Raw genomic sequence first — 26,202 nt, 5'->3', positions numbered from 1 at the left:
AACGATATTATGTCTCCTTTTTTAATTTTCATATCCAATTTAGGCATTTGCTTCCGATTGGTTCTTGCCGTCCCACAAGCATTAGTTTTATTTTCAAAAAGGCAGTCAAATAAAGCGGGTGAAGTATACCAGTTATCTACATACAGACGATGCCCACAGCCAAGATAATCTTTAAGCAAAGTCAAAACCACAGATCCCGATATTCCAACATTGGGATGACTTTGGATGTCTGATTCACCGCCGGTATAAATTATAATATCTAATACGTATCCCGTTTTCACATCACAGCAAACAAATTTTATTCCAAATCTGTGCCTTTTTGAAGGTATATAAATTTTAAAAGATAGCCTTCCTTTCCACAACACCAAACTTTCATCAATACACAAATTTTGGTAAGGATAAAAGGTTTCCTTCATTACTTTTCTCAGTGGGTCCAAAATGCTCCTAATCTTGAAAAGTCTGTCATTGTTGGAGCATTGACTTGCAAAATGGAGATTTCTCAGGATAAGTAAAAAACGATCCTGAGAAAATAATTTTTTGAAAAATGGTGTCTCTATTATGGGGTTATTGGTCCAATATTTCTTAATGCAATTTTTTCCAACAAGACTCATCAAAATTATGGTGGAAAGAAAAACGTACATTTCTTCCTCCGTAGTGTCAACCCATTTCTTTATTTTTGATATTTATATATTGATACGTTCTGGGATGCGGATTTTGCATAAATATTTGTTTCAGAAACAATTGTGTTCATAATGTCTTTGGTAAAAAACAGTTGGAAAAGTTGCATTTCGAGATAACTGTCCTCCAAATTAACGTGCGTTTTTATACCGGACTGAAAATCATCGAAGTTGTGCAGTGTTGGAATGAAATTTGTATCATTCCATATCCTGGCTTCTTCTCGTCTCCGTTTAGCACTTGGTTGGGATTCTACGGCAACGGGTTCCTCGTCATCAGAAGAGGAATCATCGGAGAATAATGTCAGGTCATCGAAGGTTTCGATATTTTCGTCTTCATTGTCACTGTTCATCAAAATATCAGTGATTTCATCATCTCGTAAATCCATCTTGAGTAGGTTTTTGAAGATTTTAATAGTATGATTTCGTTAGAAAAATCACCACAAATTAATACAACTTCTCGCTGAGAAACACAAATAACAATGAAAAAAGATTAAACACGTCGATCAAAATGCTTGAAAATTCACAAAACCACAAAAAAGTTATTTTAATACTGTTTTACACGAGGATACGTCACAAGAAAGGTTAGAAGTTTCAAAACTATAAAAATTATGTGTTGACACAATGCCATGCACTTTGCTATGAACTCATAATCTCACTAAAAACACAAAACACATTAAATTTAAACTGTATTGCCTAGATATACCAACAAACTATTAAAAATCCGCGAGCAAATCATCAAAACACGTGCGCGCCGAAATCAACGGTTGCAGATTTCTGTTTACGTTCGAATTTGTATGTGTGACGTCATCAAAAATGAATAACTGCCTATATCTCTGTCGATAATGAAGTTGAGTGTTTTAAAATGGTGTAAAGTTGTAGGAATAGGTCCACAGATGGCAGTACGATGCACATTTACAGCAAAGTGGCGCCAAATTTTAGTTTGCGATGCTTGACGTGAATGGCCGTCCATACTCCTTTGGCGAAAGCGCACGTTGACGTTCAATTCCGTCCATACTCCCGGACAGGTTAAACTAAATAAAACTCGATGTTTAAGGAAAACACGCACCGAATAAAGATGTACTTTTTAGTAAGACTTAAATACTAGATAAAGACACTAAATCAACAAGTTTTTATTTAAATGAGACTTTTAACACTAGATAAATTAAATTTTCAAAGTTGTTTACTCCGCGCGTCAAATTAGGTGACACATTACATTCAAAGCACAGACGTTTGTTTACTGAATTACGATTTACTAATAGCGGGGGGTGCAGGAGGGGGTGCGGGGGACAGTTTACCAGCTGACCGACTGAATTCGGGTGCCGGGGGTAGCGGGTATTAGTTACCGGGGGGGCGCGGGATGTAGATTTGGCAACGACGAAAAAAATAATGCCGTCTACGCACGTCGGAGAAATTTTTCGTTATTAGCTTAAAAGTACACCTAAAAGTTGGAATTTCAGAAAAAGTTATTTATCTTTTTTACTCCTACGATCACATAGAATCACCTCCCGAAGTTACTGCACTTTACCACCGGACACCCTGTATGTCGTTTGACACTTATCGAAAAAGGCTGGGCGATTTTCGATTGGTATATCTGGAGGCAAATATGCCAAACACAAGTTGATGGATTGCCTAGATATTTCATGCAATTTAAATTTAATCCTTATGGATTAAACTTAAATTGAAATTAAATAAAATTTATTTTTATTATAGATTTATATCTTCTGAAGATTGTGAGCTGTGTGCTGAAACTAGGAAAGATGAACTCCACCGCCTGATTTTTTAAGAGAACTCGATGTGTCCCTATCGCGTCTATAAATATTGTAATGATCATCTACTATTTCGCGGTCATATATTGTGGAGTCGAGCCATGTTTCTGTAAAACAAATTAAATCATAATTGCAACTGAGCACTTCGCAGTACAAATCATTTAATTTACTTTTCAAGCCACGTACATTTTGCTAATAAAAGGTTATTGCCGTTTTACCAAAATACATTTTGAAGGTATATATTAACCATTATTAAATACGTCTTTTTGTAAAATTGATGTGAAAATAATTTACGTGACATTAAATAATTATGTTTTGAAAGAGGGCAATTTTGACATCAGATTTTTTTGTTTGTTTGTGGTAAATGATTTTATCTATGGTATCTGGTGACTTTAATAATGACAGAATTAGGTTATAGAATTGTAAACAAAATATTGAGCTGTATGAATGTTGAATAAATAAAATAATAATACCTTGCTGTAACAGCAGTTGAGAACAGCATAAATAGCACAACATAATACGGAAAGGTTGTGATAATATAATAATCGTAATAATAATGCAGTGACAACATACGGTGAAGGGTAAAGAGGGGGAGGGGGGAGTGCACAGTAGTAATCAATGGGTAATATTCACTAATAAAAATTTTCGAAGGTCGTCCTCCCTCCTGATTAAAAAAGCAAACGCTGTGTCGTTTTTTCTCACCAGGATCTTGCCGTCCTTTACCCAAACAAATTTATAACCCGCTTCCTGCGTCTTTGTTTTCGCTTTGGATAGCAGCAAGTTATTTTTAATAGTTTTAATAGGTGGTTGTTGACATAGATAATAGTTTCCGATCCAGAATATTTTAGGTCAGTGCTCGTGATCTCCCTAGGCTTCTTCTCTAGCGCAAGTAACTCTGCTTTTCTTCTGCGGTATGCGAAGCGAATAATGATTGGCTTAACCTGGGTGGACTTCGTAGCAACCCGCGTCACATGGTCCACATCTTCAGGGCGCATAGGTAATATATTGCGGATTTTGGTTTTTAAGGGATGTATCCGGAATGCTTACTGCGGATGTATAGTGATCGGTTATTGTATTGTGGATAATAAATGCGGTGGAGTGCGTAATATTTCTGGTATTTATGTGGTCTAAACATGACCTGCTATTACCTTGAACCCTGGTAGGAGCTTTAATATTTAATGCAAAGTAGTTTTCTGCCATGGCGCAAAGGTAATTGTGACATTGTCTGTGTATATTTCCATAGGTGTTGATGTTTATATCCCCCATTACTATTTGTTGTTTGAATTCACTACATTTTTTAAGTTCAGATACGAGATTATCCAGAAATTCCTGAATGTCAGTGAATGATGGTGATCTGTAAATGGCTAAAATACATAGATGTCCATTAATTACTATTTTTAGACAGTTTGATTGACTGATATGAATTTCTTGAACTTGAGAGTGAATATCATCGCTAATGTAGGCTACCACTCCACTGTTTTGATTCAAATGTTGTGTTGTGTGGTATTCATGATAACCTGTAACTTTAATTACAGGTTATTTATCATTTTCTGGAATTCAATTTATACAATTTATTTGAGTGTTATATCGTTTAATTTTCGTTGAACTTCTTTTAGGGCACTCTTGATAACAGAAATGTTGTTTTAATTTTCCTCAACTTTTTTCATTTTTTTGTCCATTTTCTGGATTTGCTTAGAGAAGTCGTCAATTTTGTTGGCACAGTAATCGATTGTGACCTTAAAGTCAGTGATGTCTTTACGAAGCTTTTGGAACTCCTGTTTCATTTCTGTTAAAATATCCATCACTTGAGCAGATCTGGTCATTTTTCTGAGTTGGGCCTCTTTGTGAAAAGTTAGCCCCTTTTTTAATTTAATTTGATAGCCACAGAAAATACAAGTCTATGGCGAATAAGTAAATATTGCCTATGGTTTTTGTCCGACGTTACAATGACAATAATATTTTCGTACTTCAAATTTAGTATTTAAAATCACGATCGATGGCTGAAGATTACATTGCCACTTTCGCAAACCCTGCCAATTTGACTAGTGTAACACTGTTTATTTGTTTCCAACTCTTACTATGTTACTACATTGCTTTTTTTTCACCAAATTTCTTTATACGGAGCTGTCAAAACCAGCTGTTATGCGTATAGGTATACTATTAAGAAGGTGTATTAAGTGATGTGAGTTAATGTCCTAAATTAAACAAATTCTACTGAATAAGGTGGCGCCATCTGTCAACTGGGTGCGGAAGCCAATATGTCATGTCACTACTTATGACAGTGATGTGAAATTAGCTTCTACTGAAATTAGCAATTATTTTTTTGTTGTTCACATTTCGGGAATTTCACTTTCGTTCCGGCTTAAAAAAATATTTGGTTGAAAAATTGCTGCAAAAGAAAATGAAATTACTTGTAACTGTAAATATATATTTTTTTTAAATGGTTGGATTATGTATAATCAAGAAATAATTCACTTTCGAAATGAGTTACGTAGGGTTGCCAGTGCATATGTTCTAAAATACACACAATAGATGTTCAAATTCCCCATGAAACAAAATTACAATTTTTATTTGTTGATAAAATGTAAATTAGGCTGAAAATTTTTTGCTAAAGAAAACGAAATTTTAGTACATTCTCACAATTATTTTGAATATTTTTTTCAATGTGGTAGGATAATCAAGAAATGTCCAGAATCTCTGCATTTTCCTCACAAAAAGGTTTTTCCCACCAAATACCCAATATTTGAAAAATCTTAGAAACTCCCCGCAATTTGGTGAATTTCCCACGATTTGGCAACCCTGATAAGGAATCATGTTTACTCACTCTATTTAACGCTTCAAATAGCAGTGTGTGGAAATTCGACAGTTTGTCAGATGGAACGCCTTATAGATTAGTGTGAATTTAATCAAAATAATTTAAGTTGGAGTAACAAGGTTCGGTTCCATGTGCAGTTTAAACCTTGTTTCACAAATTACAGTAAATAACTGATGCAGTTGGAACTTTTAACACATTATAATTCCTTAATATTCACTAGACGATGTTGGTGTCTATCTAAGAAATAAAGAGTAGTGCAGTTGGAACTCAGCTCAAATTGTCAGTTGGAACCTTGTTATTCCACGTGGTCGATGTCTAGAAGGTGTTTGTTTTTAGCATTGAACAATAATAATTGCACAAAATATAATTGTAAGCCACTGTGTAGTAATAAATCTTAGTTGTAAGTTACAAGTATAAGTGGTAGATTGTAGGTTAAATAAATTAAATTGTAAAGCGCCTTTGAGGTGATTTTACAATGAAAAGGGCTGTATAGAAATAATCCAATTATTATTTCGCTTTTTTATTCCTGTTTAAAAAAACATCTAAAACTATGCAAGATTGATTTTCTATAGTATATTATTTGTTTGCAAACAGTGGGACAAAAGCACAATTACATTTAAAGTAAATACAACATATTCAGGGTTATAAAATAAAAATCTAAAATACGAATCACGCTTATATATATATGAAATACATGATAATACACAACTTTAATATGTAGTTTACAACTGCTGACCCTGTACCAATCGCAAGTCACTTGCATTAGTAGTCACCTATGATTTGGGGACCCAAAATAATTTGAAAATCCTGACTCAATGCTGTGCAGAAATGGGTGGCCCTTTGGAAGACTACATTTTAGATTACAGGCGTCATGTAGAAATGCCATACTTGTTCTACTGGTAAGGAATTAGCATCATAGTCGAAAAACTAAACAATATATTATTTCTTATCCAAAAGTATCATAAAATCGTTGACAGCCCTGTTTTACTAAAGCCAAATTGCGATACTTGCCCAGCTATTCCAAATAGAATTAATTTTGAAGGCAACAATAAACTCACTACTTATTACTCTATTATAATATTTTGCTAGATTATACATGTGAAAAAGTCACTATTTTATACATATTAATATTCTGTCCAAATAAAATATTCTCTGTTATTATAACATTCTAGGCCTTAATAGAATTTACTTTATATTAATTACTATTCATTATCATAAACACCTCATACCTCGATGTATGTCAGGTCTTATACAAACCTAGTCTCCATCTTCTATCTTCGTGTCACCTGTTCCTTTACTTCATTTTACTTAACTTAACTTCACTCTATTTTTGTAATATTTATATTTTCTGTAATACCTGCATCAACTGTAAAGCGCCCCCGAGGTGATATCTCACAAAAGCGGCGCTATACAAATTATCCAATAATAAATAAATAAATAAATAAATATTCATTCAACTATTACTACACTAGTAGATATTTCTTTTAATTGTGTATTGTTTAGCTGCAATTCTATTAACAACTGTATCACTTGCAACAATATTTTTGTGTACACATTACTTGTTCTGTAATCACTCTATTGTATCACTCTATTGTAAAAGCCATTTTATGGCGTTTAAATAAATAAATAAATATGGGCAATGGAGGAAATGGTGCCCCAGAGAAGGGAAAGTATATCTGGGAATGTACTCATCTTGTGTCATATAGAGGGCAGCTCGTTCCTTGCATCCCGCAGTGCAAGTGGGAGAGTCCATAATCCGACACACTGAAAACTTACCTTCAGACCTTATGCACCTGGCACATGAGCAACTTTAGTTGAGTCGTTGCATCAAAATCCACTATGGAATATGAAGGTGTGTGCGACACTGACTTTTGGAATAGTTACCAAATCACTGTCGCCGCAACTAAAGTTGTTTGTGTGACTTACAACATACTTTTGGATTATTCCTTGATTCTGCTGTTTTTTAGATTTTTTTCATTTTATAAATCATTCACACAAAAAGTCAAAAGTTTTATAATTGTCATATTTTAATGCACTAAATCACAATAAAATATAATTAAATATTGCATAATGTACAGTACACAAAATGATAATAATTGAAAAAGATAATGTAGTCACTTTGTTTTCCTATTTGTAAATACATAGTAAAAAATATTATCTATGAAATGTATTGTGTGGAGGTCTCCTTTGTAGTAGAGCTAATGTAATAATAAAATGTTATAATTAAACAAAAACTGTCTTTCATTGCCTATACATTATGTTAGTAAATTAAAACCTTCTTTCAATCTTCTTCCCCCGAGTGTTCAGATAAATCCTACCACCGCTGCTGCCGTTCTGGCATTTATATAAAGTTCTGGGTTCAGTTCTAAGTTTCAGTTTTCTGCCGTCCAATACTGTTTTACCAAAGAGGCGAAGAAGATGTTTGGCTTTCAACATTTTCAAAATTGGGACAAAATTTATTAATCCTTGGCCCAATCGGGAAAGCTATTAAATTCTGGATACACAATGGGCACATAGAACATGCAGCTGAACACGAGGATTATAGCGCTGCTAATGGTGGGGCCGATTCCACCTACCATCTGCAACAAACAAACAAACAAACCAACTGTAAACTGCGACTCATCACCTGTTACTTGAGATAATTCGCAGTGTTAATTACAGACTACTCTATTATTCCAACATCCCAATTCATTGTATAAATAATGTCATAAAGACAATTCAGTCAAAATGACCAACCCACATTGCATTAGTTTTGAGATATCTAAATTTATATGTTAGAGAAATAATCTTATTCCACAATTTATTTGTTTAAAATAGTATATGGAGTTTTCCATGGATCAAACAAAGTGGGGTGATAGGGCAATATTTGCAGTCAAAATTATCCCATTTTTAATCCTTCCAATGTTATGGCTATTTTTGTGTGTGTGTTTTTTTTAATACACAGAATTCCATCTAAAAACAATTTAATAAAAAAAGCTCGGTGTTTTTAGTTAATTTTTTCTAATTCTGTTATTAAATGATACATCTATCTAATGAAAGTATTAAATGATGCATCTATCTGATGAAAGTATTAAATGATGCATCTATCTGATGAAAGTATTAAATGATGCATCTATCTGATGAAAGTATTAAATGATGCATCTATCTGATGAAAGTATTAAATGATGGATCTATCTGATGAAAGTATTAAACGATGCATCTTTGGGGATTTGGTAAGGAGACAATGAAGGAATGTGGATGTGTTGTGTCACAGTGTTTATTTTGAGTCAGTAGAGTTGCGCAGTTGGGAGTTGACTCTGGACCGATGAGGATGACACCAGGTGTAGTCAGTGAGTCGACACCGCGTTGGTGTAGACCGGACTCGTGGATGTGTTCAGCTCTGGTGAAGACCAGACCGGCGAAAGTGTCGCAGGGTCTAGGCGCGTGAGAAGCGCTGGCCAGAAATGACATCCGGGGCCAGGGCGCTGATGTGATCCCGAGGAGTCAATAATAATTTGTAGTCCGTCAGAGCCGGGTGTAGGTGAGTATGTTGTAGCGGTGCGGTGAAGCAACAGCGGGGCGCGACGCGGGGGAATCTGCCATTGTGGTCCCTTCAGTATGCAGCAAGCAGTCGCGGTACTCGCATGTTGGTCACTTGTAAAACTGCTAATTAATGACTGACTGAGTACATCTCGATGCGTCTCATTATATAGCCGCCCGGGTGCATCGAGAACATTTCAGACCTGTAGGTAGGAACGCCGAACGCTCGCATTGCACTTAGAGAGTTCCCGCTACAGTGCGTTTCGCTTTGGCGATCGTTCCAGAATATTCTCGTAGCATCGCTACCCATCTATCTAAAGAAAGTATTAATAGATGCATCCATCTAATGAAAGTATGTTTATGAACTCTGTATCCATATAAGAAAAGTAAATCTAGTTTTTTGTGATTATATTTAAAAAAAATAAAAATAAAAAAACCTTACATTCTAATGAAGCTGATGCAAAAATTATGTACCGTAGAAAGTTGAACCACAACTAAAACCTCTTCTGCAGTTTATGCTGATTCAAGCAAGGTATCTCATTGGTTATATACAGGTTATCTAGTATATACAGGGTTTCCGTGGGTAAAGTGCACTAACTTCGGGGGGGTGATTCTACATGATTTTAGAAGTAGAAATGTTAATTCAACGTATTAAGGTAATTTTTAGGTTAAACGGTTTGATTTTTTGTATGGGAAGTTATTTATCTTTTTTACTTGTACCATCATGAAGAATCACCTCCCGAAGTTAGTACACTTTACGGTTAGTGTCCGCGGGGACACCGGTGTATATTTTTAAACATGAATAGTGTTTGAAGTTTAATTTCATTTTACTAGAACTTTTCAAGTTTTAAGATTCTTACATGTCAGGAGGTGGTCAACATGTTTAAAATAAAAAGTGAAGGTTATTTGCAATCACAGTGACCAGATACGTGGTGGTCTTAACCCGTTCAATGTTCTGTCATATTTTGTATAGTGCAGGGATAGGCAGAGTGGGAAGATCCAAGATATCGAGGGAACAGGATAATAAATGTAATCAGAGAGCCATTATATGCTGTTTAATGGGTTTGTACAGAGGCTCCATTTCATAAGGCTGGTTGAGTGTAGGTTGAACTTAACGCAGTCAAGATATGTAATGTTTGAGTGTTGTTACATACAATCTTGTTGCTGGGGATGTGGGCGTACGCCATGACCATGGCATTGGCGGGAGTACCCACGGCCGTGTGGAAAGGAAAAGAACAGGCCAGGACCACGGGCAGCATCAACTTTATCGGGTTGGTCTTTGTCACTACCGCCTGCAATACAGTGAAAAAGACTTGAAACACATACTTAAGCCTTAGGCTGGAAATAGTGACACGCGTACGGTCGGTCGACCAACGACGTAATGCTGAAAAGCTGGACCGATGGTCCTCGTACGCAGCGCGAAACTGCAGCGTGGAACTGCAGTTCTTCATTCATTCACCTACATATTACAGTATGTGACTGAAGTGCGCGTGGCACTATTTCCAGCCTTAAACACTTGAAACGTAAAACTGAAAAGACTCTCAAGTACATTATTTAATTGGAAACAAGGTTAGGTGGAAGTTGCTGAATTTGTCATCCTGAATGCTTTTCCTCAAACATTACAGTGACCAAAGTTTGTAATGTTTTTCGGTCACTTAGTGATAGCAAAATAGCTATTGCTTAGTAGGCGTAATTTAAGTGGACATACAATATCATTGAATTGTCATTAATAAATCAAAGGGATTTTAAAACACAACCTCCTGGATTCAGAACCATGGAGGCTGTCTCTTGGCAAAAAAGTCACATAAACCTGCTGCTAAATAACAATTCCACTATCAGTAATGACATGAATCTATATATTGATCTAATGTCATTAGTCATTACAGATTTTACACATTTACCAACTTCCACACCGGCATTGTGGGTTCAATTCCTTTGCAAGTCCTCCATCATTGCACAAGCACCATCTTAAGGATCTTTTACACCGGCGTTCTGTTGATAGTTCTATTATAACCTCTCCCTATTTCTCATAAACATTGCATTTAATAGAAACAGGAGTTACAATAGAACTGGCATCAGGGCTAAGTGAACAAGTTGTACTTCAAATTCACCTAGCTTCTGTAAGCACTCAGATCATAGGCTCATTTTGTAACCCACCATATTTCCTCGACCTAGTCTTTAACCTAGTCCCATTAATAAAGTTGAGCAAGATTGTCATTATCTCCCCTTTAGAATATGTCACATTTACCATTTCGGCCACAATTGGCAGCATGACGTTGGCCAGGGTCATGTTGGAGGTGACCTCAGTGAGCAGTTCAATGGCCACCACGAGGACGATCATGATCACCAGCGGGGACTGGCCCTCCAGGACTCTGAGCCAGCCGGAGATCAGTTCGGAAGCACCCAGCTCCTTGCACCCCTTGGCCAGGGCAAAACCCGAACCTGAATACATAACTATTACTAGGTATTATATGTGATATAGCACATACGAATTCATGTTAAGGTGAACATCTCAAGGCCATCATAAGGATTATCATGACTACCAGGCGGGGCTGACTGTCTAGGACTCAGATCCAGCTTTGAGATCAGGCTAGACATACCCAGCTCCTTACTTGAGCATGATACCATGGCAATACCCGAACCTGAATACATAACTATTACTAGGTATTATATGTGATATAACACATACGAATTCATGTTGGGGGTGACTTTGGTGAGCATCTCAATGGCCATCATAAGGATTATCATGACCACCAGGCGGGGCTGGCTGTCCAGGATCCAGCTTGGAGATCAGGCTAGACGCACACAGTTCCTTACACGCCATGCCATGGCAATACCCGAACCTGAATATATATATAACTATTATCATTGATGTGGAGGCTAATGCCACAGCCAACTGGCATAAGATGGCGTGGAGATGTTTCGAGAGGCTGCCGAGACTCCCAAGGATTGTAGTGCTGATGATATATATATATACAGGGAATAATACTGTAGTCATATCTTCTGGTTCTTCCAGCCATCTTCACATCAAGGCGGGACATTGATTTGCACTGTTGATAAATGGGTGCGTCTTCACTGACGTCAAAAGAGATAGACATGCCCTAACCTAATTAGCTGAAGGCAAAACACGTGACAATATTTTCGACACCAGGGGGGTTTGAGAATGCAAGGCCTAAATGTGTGTTTCTGATCAGCCCACTCATCTTTTACATGTTCGTTTACTGCGGGTGAGTAAATTATAAAAAGTTAAAACTAAATACTGTAACAAAATATTCAGCGCACTTGGTTTGTTCCTCTGTCCTTGATGCTTTTTACTCCCAATATGTTACGCTACAGTGACAGATTTTAAATTATGTTACTTTGTAAGAAACTGTATTCTTTGAATTGCACTAAAATTAATCAATCTGTTATTCTTACCCATTAAGAATATCAGTTCCCAGTACACTCTCTTGTTCACAATATCCCAAGTTAGCATTCCACTGGTGGTCTTCGTGGGGAAATGTTTTATTCCTAGAAATTCCAAATTGTTGATAATGAGGCGTGTTAAAACGAAGACGGCATTCTCCACTTCTTTTCGTTTTGAGTAATACCCAGTAAATGTTTTTTTTTTTAAATTAAAGTGTATCCATAAGTTCCACTCCATTTATATTTTATTGTGATTAATTGGTAAATTATCGAGTTATTTTCAATTAATAGATGGAGATTAACGCTTTTGTTGTGTAGAGATTGGATATTGCCGGTTTTGTTGAAAACATGTGCAGATTTTGCCAGTTTGTTAGGAACTGAAAATTTTTAGGTTCACACTTTGTATGGGGCGGCCATGTTTAATATTATATTTCTTGATTACTGATTGGCCCAAACAAATACTGTCGTCTTTGTTCTGTAACCTGAAGGAAATTGCCGTTGTTGTTACTGTCATTTTTGTTCCGAAACCTTTGCAGCTGTCAATGGTATTTTTGATTTCCTATCCATCGCCATATCTAACTCATTTTAGAGTTGAGAGGGTGGAGATTGCCGTCTTTGTTTTAACACGCCTCATATAAAAGTTCCACAATAACATATGGAGGAACAGATAAGAGCTGGTAAATATTCTCACCTTTCCTAAAATTGAAGAAGGTTAAACAGTGGGTGTTGCTCGGCAAGCTGAAGATCAGAAACACCGTAAACACGGCACTGCACGAATCTCTAACAAAGCTGTAAAAAGAAAGAAGTGTAAAATAACACATCTGCCCTGATGATGGACACTGCAATGTCCAAAACGTTGGCTAAAGAAGGAGTTAGCGCAACACGGCATAACACCCCAAAAACAAATAACAAAAATACTTTTGGCCGTGAAAATCTTAAATCATATTTAATAGAAAGAAGTGTGTTTTAGTGGCTGTCCGTGTCCCATTCATCTATCTATACTTTGTCAGAGACTGTTGCATGATATACTTCGGGAGGTAATTCTACATGATGGTAGAAGTAAAAAAAGATAAGTAACTTGGTTTAAAATTTCAACTTTTAGATGTACTTTTCAGCTACAAACGAAAAATTGCGCCGGCGTGTGCGTACTGCATTATTATTGCTTTTGGATCATTTGAAATCGACCGGCCGATCCTAGAACTAACACACGCTACCCCCCCTCCCCTCCCCTTCCCAGGCTTTACAGCTGGTAACAGAACAGCTGTGATTTGTTTACTGTGTTTAATAAGTTATTCATATTTTTTATCGTTAAAAGTGTAAATTCGTATTATTATTTTTGTTCTTCGAATTTGGTTTAAAACATCATAAAACAGACGATTTTGAAGCGCATTGTTATAACATCGAACTCTCGGTTTACCCGTCACTGGAAAATAATAAACAATAATAATAATAATACTTGGATGACTTGTATAGCGCCCTTTTTGTGCAAAAACACCTCAATGTCACCAGTCTCGCGCTCGACAAGTACACAGCGAATTTATCAGGTAAGTGTGTACTCCATTAAGGATTTTTAGTAGGTTTGTTTTTTTGTATGGAAAAAAAAGTTGGAATTTCGGAAAAAGTTAATTTTCTTTTTTGCTCCTACCATCATGTAGAATCACCTCCCGAAGTTACTGCACTTTGACCCCGGACACCATGTATACAATATCTGACGTAGATGATGTAGAATCACCTCCCGAAGTTACTGCACTTTGACCCCGGACACCATGTATACAATATCTGACGTAGATGATGTAGAATCACCTCCCGAAGTTACTGCACTTTGACCCCGGACACCATGTATACAATATCTGACATAGATGATGCAGTCACATTACAAACAATATTTTTTCTGAATTTTTCCAAATTTTTAATTTGTAAGTGTGGTTTTCTAAAATAATATTGATAAATGAAAAAGCAAAGAATCACATCGAAGAAGATATAAACTTTACGAGAAGCAATCAGATTATTTGTTATTTTCTATTATCCAAAATGAGCTTAAAAGAGATATTGCAACATCATAATGTCAATATTTTGAAAGAATCCAGTTTGGGTTCAAAGCTGATGTCAAATGCTTCTGGGATTTTATTAAATTCAATAAAAAAATTCGCATTCCCATATCAACTTGAGCGACAGAACAGAAGTTATTTCCAACCCCGAAATAGCCAAAATTTTGTCGACTATTTCCAGTCAGTGTATAGCACCTCGACTAAATTTAGACTTTACCCGAACTGAGGAGCCTCAGAATATCCTATCTCAAAAACCACTGAGCTATCAATCTTAGTGTATCGACTGGTGGTTTCCCCCACTCTTAATAATAATAATAATAATTTTATTTTGTATTTTTTACAGCTCGGTTTCTGTGCAAAATCACCTTGAGGGAATTGTTAATATATAATATATTTCTACAATAATCTAACTTATTGTTTGTTTGTCAAACTCGTTGCTTCCCCCACTCTTGCGTGTAAGCACTGCTTTCAAATCTGGAGACAAGGCTGTTATAAAGAATTACAGATCTGTAACCGTAGATGTCAACAATACCATTTTTTTAAAAACGACTATCAATTAGATATCACATCACTAAGTCTAGGAGAAAACCAACACAGTTTCGTGCCAAATAAATCCAGTGTCTAATTTTTTATTTTTACATTTTCGCGATTGGTGTCCAACAGACTGGACTCGAGACACCCACAGACATCTGGCCCTAACATAAAATGAGACTAAGAGCTGGAGGCAAAGCACGTGACCATATTTTCGTCACCAGAAGTGTGATCAGGTTCGAGAGTGCTTTGAATGAACTACGACATCAGTCGTAAGTTGACCACTGAAGAAACATTGAAATTTCCAGACTATTAGCAAAGTAAGGTTTGCTAAACTAAGGCAACGTTTTGCAGGGCAGTCCGTTGTGGGATTTTTCTGCGCAGGATCTGAATGTTCATTTTTAATCGAATCGCCTGTCTTGGGGATGCTAAAATGAGTGAGGTGAATAAATTATAACACATTTGCAAAAGTATATTCAATTTTGGAAACAAGTTCGAACTTTTGATTACCCGATTTGTGATTTGTAGTTAAGTTTGTTTACGCAGCCATTGTAAAAAGGACTAGAAATTCGTAATCAGATTTTCGAGGTTTAAATAGTGATTAATTCAAAATAGAGCCGTACTTAATATATACAGGGTGTCCGGAAACTTGTAGTACAAGCGGGAAACTGGAGAATCTACACCACATGGGGAACCCAAAAAAACATAAAGTTTTTTGATTTGAGCATTTTCAAAAAAAAAAAAAAACCAAAAAAAAATATTTTTCGGCTATTTTAGGGTTAAAGTTTTTTCTGGTGTTTAGGGTTGAATAACAGATGTTTTAACCCTGCAGAGCAGAAATATTTTATGATTACACCGGGTTAAATGAAGGGTGATTTCAAAATAATGCTTCAAATCTGAGTTTCTTCATTTGTTTTACTTTCAAATAGTTTTAATTAGTTGGGTACTTTGATCTTCAGTAATAATTTATAAGAATTTGATTAAAAAAAAAATAAAAAAAATCAACTTCAAACTCGATTTACTCGATAACGAAAGCTCAAATAAAAAAAAAATATACTACAAAATCGACTCCAAATGTGATGTAGATTCACCAGTTTCCCGCTTGTACTACGAGTTTCCGGACACCCTGTATAATCTGCCATGGGATACACATGTCAAAGATATATACTCACAGACACAAATACTTCCTTTTACAGTCCTGCCAAAGTATAACATCACAACTGCCATTCTACAAATAATTCAACACTCCTCACACACCAACACTAAACCAGTCTTTAATTCTGACATACACCAGCACAAAACACCATCACAAAATCAAATACATTTATCGTCATCTACTTACACGACCAAATTTGGAATTAACTCCTTACAATACACTGCACATAAACAATATAACGCATTACCTAGTAATTTAAAACTTCCGGCAACGAACAAAAAAACATTGGCAAAAGCGCTTAAAAGCTATTTCCTCAGCAGTTTTATTAATGACTAACACAACCTTTCTTTGGAACTCCACAGTAACATCTGCGTTTATTTATTTGAATGTATTTTATTTATTTGTCTTGTCCTTAATCTAATGTTGTCTTTCCTGAAATGAGTTTTATAAACTCACTGGGAATAATACATTATTACTTTGTTATCACTTTGTAATGTATTATCTTGTAATAAACAAACAAACAAACAAATATTATTATAATGCGAGTTGCCTGTATTCTGTCAAGATTAATTTATTAATAAATCACAGAAAGGGAGACGGTCATGTTGCCTCCCCGCTCCATGCAACTTGGTTTGTTCCCCCTTCCTTGATTGGCTCTGGTTTATCAATTTGAAAGTCTATAAAGAGGCACCAAATAGTCTGGCAGATATGGCGTACCCCGGTTCCGCAATGATATCTCCCCAGCCCCGGTACAATCCAGGATTCCTCGTGAGAAAGAGAGAAGCCACCAGCACAAACACGAATATGGCACACTGAAAAAAAAAGAGTTTTTTAAAATAATATTCAAGTCAATGAATTAGTGTGAAAATGTCAAGTACAAACGATGGTACAACTTACTTTCTCCATAAAAGTCATGGGTCCCAATGCGGTATGCTGATTCTTAATGACGAGCTTCATGACATTCTTTCCCACTGAATCCAAATAAATATCTGTGGCTGCTTGGCTATTTGGCCTGAAAATGTAGCAAATGAAACAGTTAATAATAATATTTGGATGATTTGTATAGCACCGTTTTTGTGAAAAATCAACCCAAGGGCTCTATCTTATAACATATATATTTCTATCTTATCTCTATTATGTACGACTTATGGCTAACAGATTGAATCCACTGAACACTATTTATTGGTTATTAGAGAAATTTAGATACAGTTTCGCTCGCATTGGACATAATTGGAAATGCCACTATTAATTCTGGTAATCATTTTATTAATATTTGTTTGGGAGAGGAAAAGGAAATTTTATGTTGGGCGGTACTATAGTACAAGATTTGATTAGAATTTATCTTCCTAAATGTGATTTATCCCTCGATAAGAGCCACAGATTGAGGAGTAAGGATTTGAATAATGTAAATCCAATAAAAAAGTGTGATCATGATGTATTATAGGTAGAGATGGCAAAATTTCGTTTTAACTAAACACGCGAAAAAATATTTATGGTTCGAAAATAGGGCATTTATAAGTTTTCTTTGCGTTTCAAGGCATTTGAAAGTGTTTCCAGTGATTTCTATTTCGCGAATTAACGCGAAAAACGTGATTTTGGCCGTATTTCAGCTAAATTATTCTATTTAGCGAAATGGAGAAGCTGATACAGTAATATTTAGTCCAGTACAACTAAAGAAGAATTGAGAAAAATGCATAAGGAAGGGAGTTTCTACTAGAAAAGTATTATGCCTACTTTATTTCATTTTTGGAAGCCTTTCCTACGATTTTTTATAATTTTGTTACTATTTTATGTGTAAATATTTAATATTTTTGTACTGTAGGTTAAAATTGCTTTTTGACATTACACAATTTGTGCGAAATAAATGACGCCTATTGATGTTAATCGCAATCTGCATTTGTTGTGTTTGTGTTCGACCCGTACTTAGAGTTTCCTTCCTTATTAATTTAATATTAAAATTAATTATTTATAATCTTTCACATGGAAATACTTGCAAATGAAGGTTAAACATATATTTTACCAAAAATACTTAAAATATGCGCTAAAAACATTCAGGAAATACATTTTTTTCTATTTTGCTACAAAACGCTAAATTATGCCTCAAAATGCTATAAAACGCTAAATTTCCAATTGTTAATGCTAAGAAATCTGAAAATTAATGCTAAATTTTGCCATCTCTAATTATAGGCAATATTATATGCTACTCTCAAGCAGGTATATTTAATTTAAGGGTACGAGAGCCTAAAAAGGTAAGTTTTTAGTTTAGACCGGAATTCTGTTGGGCTTGTTATGCATCTTAGTTCCCACGGATAAATATTTAATAGATAACCATAGTAACAGGGTTAGCAATATGTAATATGGTAAATGGTCTCACCTTAACCAGCCCATGAATGTGTAAATCATGTAGAGGAAAGTACAGAAGTGAATGAGGACCATGGAAGGAAAAGTGAAGACCATGAAGGTGGTAAAATGGATGCGAGGGGCCTTAGGAAATCGACTGGAAAAATAACATTTATTCCCTTTAAGAGTATACTTAAAAGATTTAATAACATGCTCTTCATTCTTTCATTAATGGCGCTAATTTAATTTTTTTGATAAGATGAATTATTTGTTTGCACCAGTACATGCACATGTTTTATGATGTTAATATTATTTGTTTGATGGACTGCATGTAAATAACAAGAGAAGATCAATCGATTGTGCTATTATCACAAGGAAATATGAGCAAAGAGGAAAGGAAGCCTTTACCTGGTGATGATATTGGTTTCTTTTGAGTTCTGCTAGTGTCTTGAAGATTCCATGGTTCACTTATATTTAACAGGTTGTTATGAGTTGCCCGTATCCTCCATTAATCAAGCATCTCTACGACTACAAATCATAGAGGATACACCATCACATCCATCACGCAGTAATACATATAGTGTTGTAGTTATCTTTGTGTACTAATGAAAGTCTCAGTTTATTTTAATTAGGACTTTTATTGAAGGAAACACAAAAGCGCGTTTATTCACAGAATAATACGAGAAAGCACTATAATATTTTGGCACAGAATGCGGGCAACTAACTGGGTCAAGGTTACGAGTTTGACGTTTTACCGTTGTCTGAATACTGAATACTCGCTGTGTCAGGCCTATTTATATAGCCAAATGTATCACATATCAAAATGTCTCGAAATTTCGTAGCCCATGCATTCTAAACCGGTCGGCTTTCTGGAACACTCTAGCAGTATCCATCGCTACAGTGTAAAATATGCCATAGTCAAGTGCAATGTGGTGATCGATGATAAACGAGCAGTAAGCGCTAATGCAAAAATCATGCCCTTAAAAGAATGATTAACTACGGACGAGGGGGAAAGAAGAACACACAGAGAGGGAGATGAAGACTTGAGTTGCGAGAACTCGACACTTCAGTGCAGAGAGGCGTGGACTTTAGTTGTGGGAGTCGGGAGACGACCCATTGGTCACCCACATATAGCGGCAAGGCCGAAAGCTGTTTTACTCTAAACTCTAGAGGGTTGAACCACGCTATGGCACCTGAGAAGCAACCCAAACGTCCCACATCGGTTCACAGCAATAAGCGCTTTTAAATATATGGTACCTCTAACAAACGTAATGAAACAGATACAGTAACTTCTAGCGTACAATTCTTCCATGCAATAGTTTTAAGATAATTTAGTAATAATATGCATAACTTTTTTTGCCAAATAAATGGTATATTAGTATCTATAACTTCATGAAGTGTTTTCATTTTAATGGTTCCTTGAGAGATGGCCTGAACTATAGATCCCTGAGATTGTAATAAATATGGGTAGTGTGTTATATATTCTTTTATAACAAGGTGCACACCTTATACAATCACCGTTAATGTTATTTTTTCACCACACGACTCCTTTAAATTTACCTCGTGATAATAGTGAAGTTGAGGATGAAATTCGCACTATATAATGGACTTTTTACTTTATTAGATTATTGACACGAACAATGAAATAACATGCAATCTTAACGACAACAAGAATTCGAATCATAAAACAAATGAAATAATAACAAATTAAGAAAACTGACGCCAGTGTTCTTTATTCAGTTCTTGTTTCTTCCAAGGTAAGACTTTTAGGAAGAAAAGGACAAGGGAAATGACAATTTGAATAGGAAATTAGGATGTGAACAAATATGAATAAATGGTTTTGTCCGTGTAAAAACTCAATTCTTTCAAGAAAGACGTACAAATACAATATTGTATCGGTGATTCAATCCAATATTATATTTGTATGCCTGTCTTGAAAGAATTGCGTTTTTATATGTACAGGTGCAAAGAACAATGATTCATCTTAATATTTGAAACCTTAACTTGCGTATACATATTGTTTATTCCCAAAATAATTAAATTAGCACCACCTACGAACGAGCAGTTTATGAATAATTTTAAGTTTTCCCTTGAGTTCTCTCTCCTTTATTTTTTTATAACTTATGTCACTGTAATTAATAAACCCATGTACAATGTGACCTTAGAACGTGATACCCCAGTATACATTTTTTTCTGTAAAAAAATATGTGAATAAATTAAGTGTTATCAAATCACTGTAGCCTTAGGCACACAGAACTGGAGAAAAACAACACTCCAAGTGTTGTAAGTACAGTGAAACTTTCAAGTTTTCCAAAAGACCAGACAAAATAAAACATTTTAACTCTGATTAAAATTTTGCAATTTTTTAATTGAAGATTTTTTCAGTTGTATTGTGTATTTTAAATTTCATAGGAAAAATTAATAAAAAATATTTTATAGTTTCGGGGTACAACAATACTTTCAATAATTGCAAACACAAAAATCTCGAGCTGCCACTGTTTAACTCGCGTAATCTGCTTGTTGAAAAGTTGTTCATTTTATGACTGTTGAAAAAAGGTTCATTTCAGGTACGTATGTTGTGACACTAGTTTCAGTTTACAGTGATTTTGATGCCGAACTTATAAAATCTCTTAAGTGGGATGCAGACAATAATAAAATAAGTGATTGGACATTTTCAGGTATATTTCGCCACTAGTTTTTGTTTGTGATGGATTCACCGCAAAACTTTTGAAACTTCTTAGGCGGGAAGCAGTTTTGGCTAAAACTTCTTATGTGAGAAAAAATCCTGTTTTTTTCTTAAGTGGGAACTTCTTAAGCTGTACTCAGCGGCGTAGCTACCTAGGGGCTACGCGGGGCAGTGCCCCGGGGCCATCAAGCTCAGGGGGCCCTCGAATCTTTACCAGAAATCTTGATCGAACTGAACTTTTGGAAATTTCTCCCATTTTCAAAATAAATATGACAGGTTGCAACTTGCAACCCCACTTTAATCATGACAACTCAGTTGAGAGAAATTCAAAAGTTATGCCTAGGGAATTCCCCTAAATTCTTTCTGTAGGTTGGCAGTGTTGTCAATTTGACGGATAGTGATATGTGCGTCATTCCCCAACGACACTTGTAGCGTATTAAAATATGGATAAAAAGAAGAAACCCAGTGGCGCATTTAAACGCAAACAACGCCAAGAAAGAGAAGAAAGTAAACAAAAATTGCCCATAATTGGCAAGTTTTTTAGTCAGCCTTCTGCAAGTACATCTGGCCAAAAATTTTCTATTGACTCAATTAATGTGGTAACTGCAGTGTTGGTTGAGAAGCCTACTGAAGAAGATTCGACAATTATTGCAGTTGGATATACCTCCGCCGCCGATCATGTGAACGTGGATGATGTTTGCATGACACACATAAGAGCGGAGGGTTTGGAGGAACCACAGACCTCCACATTTTTCGAAAATGTGTACGACAAATCTTCTTACGACTTGGGAAACTTCACGAACAAAATATGAAGTGATAATGAAATACGTCAAATTGGGCCTTTATATATGGGCCGTCATATGGGGCCTTTACACCTTCAGGACCTTTTCCAACAGACATCAACCAGAACAATAGGTGTTTTTCAAAATCGTACTACTTTTCGTGTTCTAAATATGGGCCAGTCATTTTTGGTTGTGTTATTCCAAAATACTAGACGCTGCCTATTGTCAACCCTGCTGGTTATTTGCTCCACAAAGGAATAATGTTTGGTGTACGGGAATTCGAGATTGGAAGCATTTATCAGAAAGAATTAAACAACACAGTTGTTCGAGTGGCCATTCGGAAGCATGTGCTGTGTATGAATTTTGGAAAAAAAACGATACTAATACTATCGACAAGGAACTTGAAAATGAAATTCGCAAAGAAGCATCATTTGTTCTTCAAAGGTTATGCGATATCATACTTACCCTAGCAAAGAGTTCTTTGGCTTTGAGAGGACATCAAAAAGACTTAAGTCAGGAAGGATACCACGGAAATTTTCTGTCCTTTGTAGAGCTTGTCGCCCGATATGATCACATTTTGCGGCAAGTTTTAGATATGCCCAAAGGTAATAATAATTATTTCTAAGTTTTTTTATCGTTTTATTTTGTTTATTAACTGTTTAACTTGACTTGAATTTTTTGAAATTGTGTTTTTTTTATGTTTTTAGGATCTACAAGATATCTGAGTGCAACAATTCAAAATGAAATGATTGAGAGCTTGGGGACCAAACTCGAAACCCATCTAATAGAACAAATTAGAGCGTCACGGTTTTTTTTCATCATAATGGATACGACTTAATAGAGGGTCAATACGATATCTGCAATAAAACTTCGTTATTTTGATATTATCAAAGCATTATCAGAAATAGTTCTAAAGAGTCCTAATAAAGATGAGCGTAGTGAAGCAGAGATTATTAAAACAAAAATGCTAAATTTCGAGTTCGTGTTGCTTTACGAATTCATGCACAGTGTATTGAACGACATCAATTATGCATCCAAAACTTTACAAAAATGCGACATCAATTTGGGCGAGGCGAGGAAAGTTTTAGCAGAGACCAAAGCAAAGTTGCAAATTTATAGAAATGATTTCGAATTATTCAAGTGCAAAGCCAGTGAAACTGCAAAAAAATATGGTATTGATACACATTTTCAAGAAAAAAGGCAAATAAAAGTTAAAAAACATTTTGATGAATTAGCTGCTGATCACCGATTTCCAAACCGAGAAAAAATATTTAAAATTGAGATTTTCAATAATGTACTAGACACAGACACAGTAATATCTCAATTAGAAACACGTTTTATTGGTATGAGTGCAGTCTGTCATATATTCGATTTTCTAACACCAACATTTTTATTACATGTTGATGAAGCAACTTTATTACAAAAGTGTGACGAATTCCAAAGAAAATATTCAGATATAATAGGCCCTAGTTTTTCACTTCAATTTATTAATATTTACCATCTATTTTTACGTCAACTAACTCAAGCATGGACTGTTCACCAATTATGTAAGGAAATAATGAGCAAATATGCAGTGCTAGAATGAGACTTAACGGAAGTATTTACAGCAATGTTATTATTCTTTACAATTCCTGTCACTTCTGCAGCAGCTGAAAGGTCATTTAGCAAATTAAAAATAATAAAAAATTATTTAAGAAATAAGATGGGCCAAACTCGACTTCGACATTTATCGCTAATAGCAATTGAAAACAAGCAATTGAAAACAAACCGCATCAAGCCTGGATTTAAACTAAGTCATTGATACTTTTGCGAAAACTAAAGCTAGGAAAAAATTGTAAATATAATTGTTATTTAGTCAGTTGGTAGGCCCGACCTTTATATAATAAACCCTTGAATATTCTCTATTTAGTTTTATTAGCCAAACCTGCACCAAGTATTAATTGTAATTTATGTTGTTACTGTTTAATATTTTTATTACCTGCCCTGCAGTCTGCACTGCACAAAAACAAGCTTAAGTAGCTTAGCATTCTTAAAGTGTTTGTATATTTCATATTTTTATTTGATAAAACCAGTTTACATAGCAGTGGGGCCCCATTTTTTAATTTGCCCCAGGGCCCTTGGTTACCTAGCTACGCCACTGGCTGTACTGTACATAATATTCTGGCATATAGAAAGAACTCCTATTTACGATGGTATACTTACGATTCCAAGATCGCTTTAAAGATTGAATTGGTCGGAGTTCCAACTAGTGTTCCCATCCCACCTAAAATATTACAATAAGCTGATTAGTTTCTTAGTTTCCAACTATTTAACATTCATCACATCAGGTCTTTCTTCCACATGGATAAGCAAACATTCAATACTCGACGATTCTAGTATCTTGGAGACTATCGCCATACATCTGCGCGAAGGTTCCTACACAGGCTGACATTTTGTAAACTCGTAGGTGATGTCAGTCTCCTGTGAACAGTCGGTTGAAGTCGTCACTACTCACATCATCGAGTCTTTAAACTTAGCGGAGTAATTAATAAATACGTATAGCCAAAATGGTAGTGTGCTAGGAACAAAACTGTTGTGGTGTATTCCTGTTTTAATAGACAAAATCCTGTCGGCCACATACCATGTCATGTACTCCGCGCCGCATATCACGCCTGACTGTGCCGCCATGGGCCACAGACCAACCGCCCCCGACGTTACCCGTTCCTAAAAAGAGGCTACAACTAACCAACAACTCTGCGGGAATTAACTAGGTCCACCGCACCTCAGGCTCTTTCCTCACCGGAGCACCTGGAAGACCCATGGCCTTCACCACCAGTGATAAGCATCACCTACAAGTCCGGTCTCCGCTTCTACGCTTACGAAACAATGGACTTCCCTTCACACCACCACCGTCCATCTCCGCTTCTACAGTGTTGACCATCGGCCTGGGAAATTCACCACCAACTGCGTTGAGCATCGGTCCGGAGTGAACGTACCCATCAACTACTTCAATAAACACTGCGATAACTACAACCTCTTTCATTCACGTGTCTCACCTTACAACAAGAACAAAAAAATTTCAGCTACAGCAGTTGTGAGTGAGGTTATGAAAGCTGGTTTTGATGTTTCAAAAAGTGGTAACAACGCAAGTCTCATTATTTCAGTAGCGAGGTGAGTGGTTTATTTATGGTAGTGATGTGTATGGATGACGTGAATATACAACATCAGATCCTTGTGTATTCTTGATTCCTGTTGCAATATACAGGGTTTTCAAATAAGAGGTGTTATTTTGATATTCAATCATAAAAGATCAATGGTTTCGTTGCTTGTGTGGCACGTAGCGCCGTCTTGTTGAAAGTAAACGCTGTCCAGATCAATACCATCCAATTCCGGCCATAAAAAATCATCAATCATCTCTCGATAGCGATCCATTCACTGTAACTGTTGCTCTAGCCTCATTTTCGAAAAAGTAAGGTCCAATGACTCCGCCGGACCACAAACCGCACCAAACAGTCACACGTTGAGGATAGAGAGGCTTTTCAACAATAACTCTTGGGTTTTCCGAGCCCCAGATGCGACAATTTTGCTTGTTGACGAAGCCACCGAGGTGGAAATGGGCCTCCCTCATCACTCAAGATGATTTGCATTTGATTCACTAAAGTGAATTTTAATAATTTCAATGCGTTGTTGAAGCGTGTATCGTTCCATTTTTATTAATGGCGTAGTTTCTACTTGTCAAATGTCAAAAAATGACAGCTTCAAAAGTTACATCTACCGAAATAACGGGCTATTCAAAGTAACACCTCTTATTGGAAAACCTGTATATATTCATAACCTCAAATTTAGTTAGACGGTATAAATGATTGAATAATAATAACATAATTATTTACCAATGGAAGAAGAGTAAGCTATCATCAGGAAATAACATATTGTCATGTTGCTCGGGACGAGTCTGAAACAGAATATTAAATCTATGTAACTGGTTATGTATTATATTATATTGTATGAATTTCAAAGATAATACCTTTCTTTGTCTGATTTCTCTATAGTTTCGCTCTGTTCTGGCAACTCTAGGTAAACTTTACCTATCCCATTCTGCAACATTACAATTTACTATGTACAGTCCGTCAAGAAAGTGTAGACAAAAAAGGAGGGCGCTGCAATCGATTAGATGGTTTTAAATGACAACACCAAGATCATTCAAAGAAATGAGTGTAACTTAAAAAAAAAAAGGTTTAAGTGAATATTTTCACATCGACATCAAACGGGCTCCGTGGTTGAGGGGTAGGACTCTCGACTAGCAATCCTCAGGTTCGCAGGTTCGAATCCCGGCACGCGCATGTAATTTTATTTGATTAATTTGTGTTCCACATTCCAGAGTAAAAGAAACTTTCAGTATCGCCATGATGTAAGGCCACCATTCGGGATTGAAACGTTGCTTCAAATGGCTTTAGCCGTGTTTGGTGACCACATCTGAATAGCCAGGTACTTCCCCACC

At 35.9% G+C, this 26,202-nt stretch overlaps 2 protein-coding genes across 2 annotated transcripts in view; one reads left to right on the top strand and one right to left on the bottom strand.

Moving 5' to 3' along the window:
* Positions 1-26,202, top strand: part of Ogg1 (8-oxoguanine DNA glycosylase) — a 427,234-nt gene that overhangs the window by 81,282 nt on the left and 319,750 nt on the right. The window lies entirely within an intron of this gene.
* LOC149413325 (protein I'm not dead yet-like) lies at positions 63-25,624 on the bottom strand. The gene is made up of 9 exons (XM_089644839.1): positions 25,595-25,624; positions 23,928-23,988; positions 16,815-16,929; positions 16,635-16,729; positions 12,874-12,971; positions 12,195-12,287; positions 11,026-11,219; positions 9,932-10,069; positions 63-7,837 (listed from the first exon to the last, which is right to left on the bottom strand). Exons 1-9 carry the CDS (start codon positions 25,617-25,619, stop codon positions 7,718-7,720), a joined length of 939 nt encoding a protein of 312 aa, XP_089500965.1. The 5' UTR covers positions 25,620-25,624; the 3' UTR covers positions 63-7,717.

The sequence above is a fragment of the Hesperophylax consimilis genome, chromosome 22 (assembly GCF_061612785.1).
Source record: "Hesperophylax consimilis isolate HC1 chromosome 22, BYU_Hcon_1.0, whole genome shotgun sequence".
In the NCBI taxonomy this organism is placed as follows: Eukaryota; Metazoa; Arthropoda; class Insecta; order Trichoptera; family Limnephilidae; genus Hesperophylax; species Hesperophylax consimilis.
The sequence above is the reverse complement of the archived record's forward strand: the minus strand, read 5'-3'. Positions and strand labels throughout refer to the sequence as shown.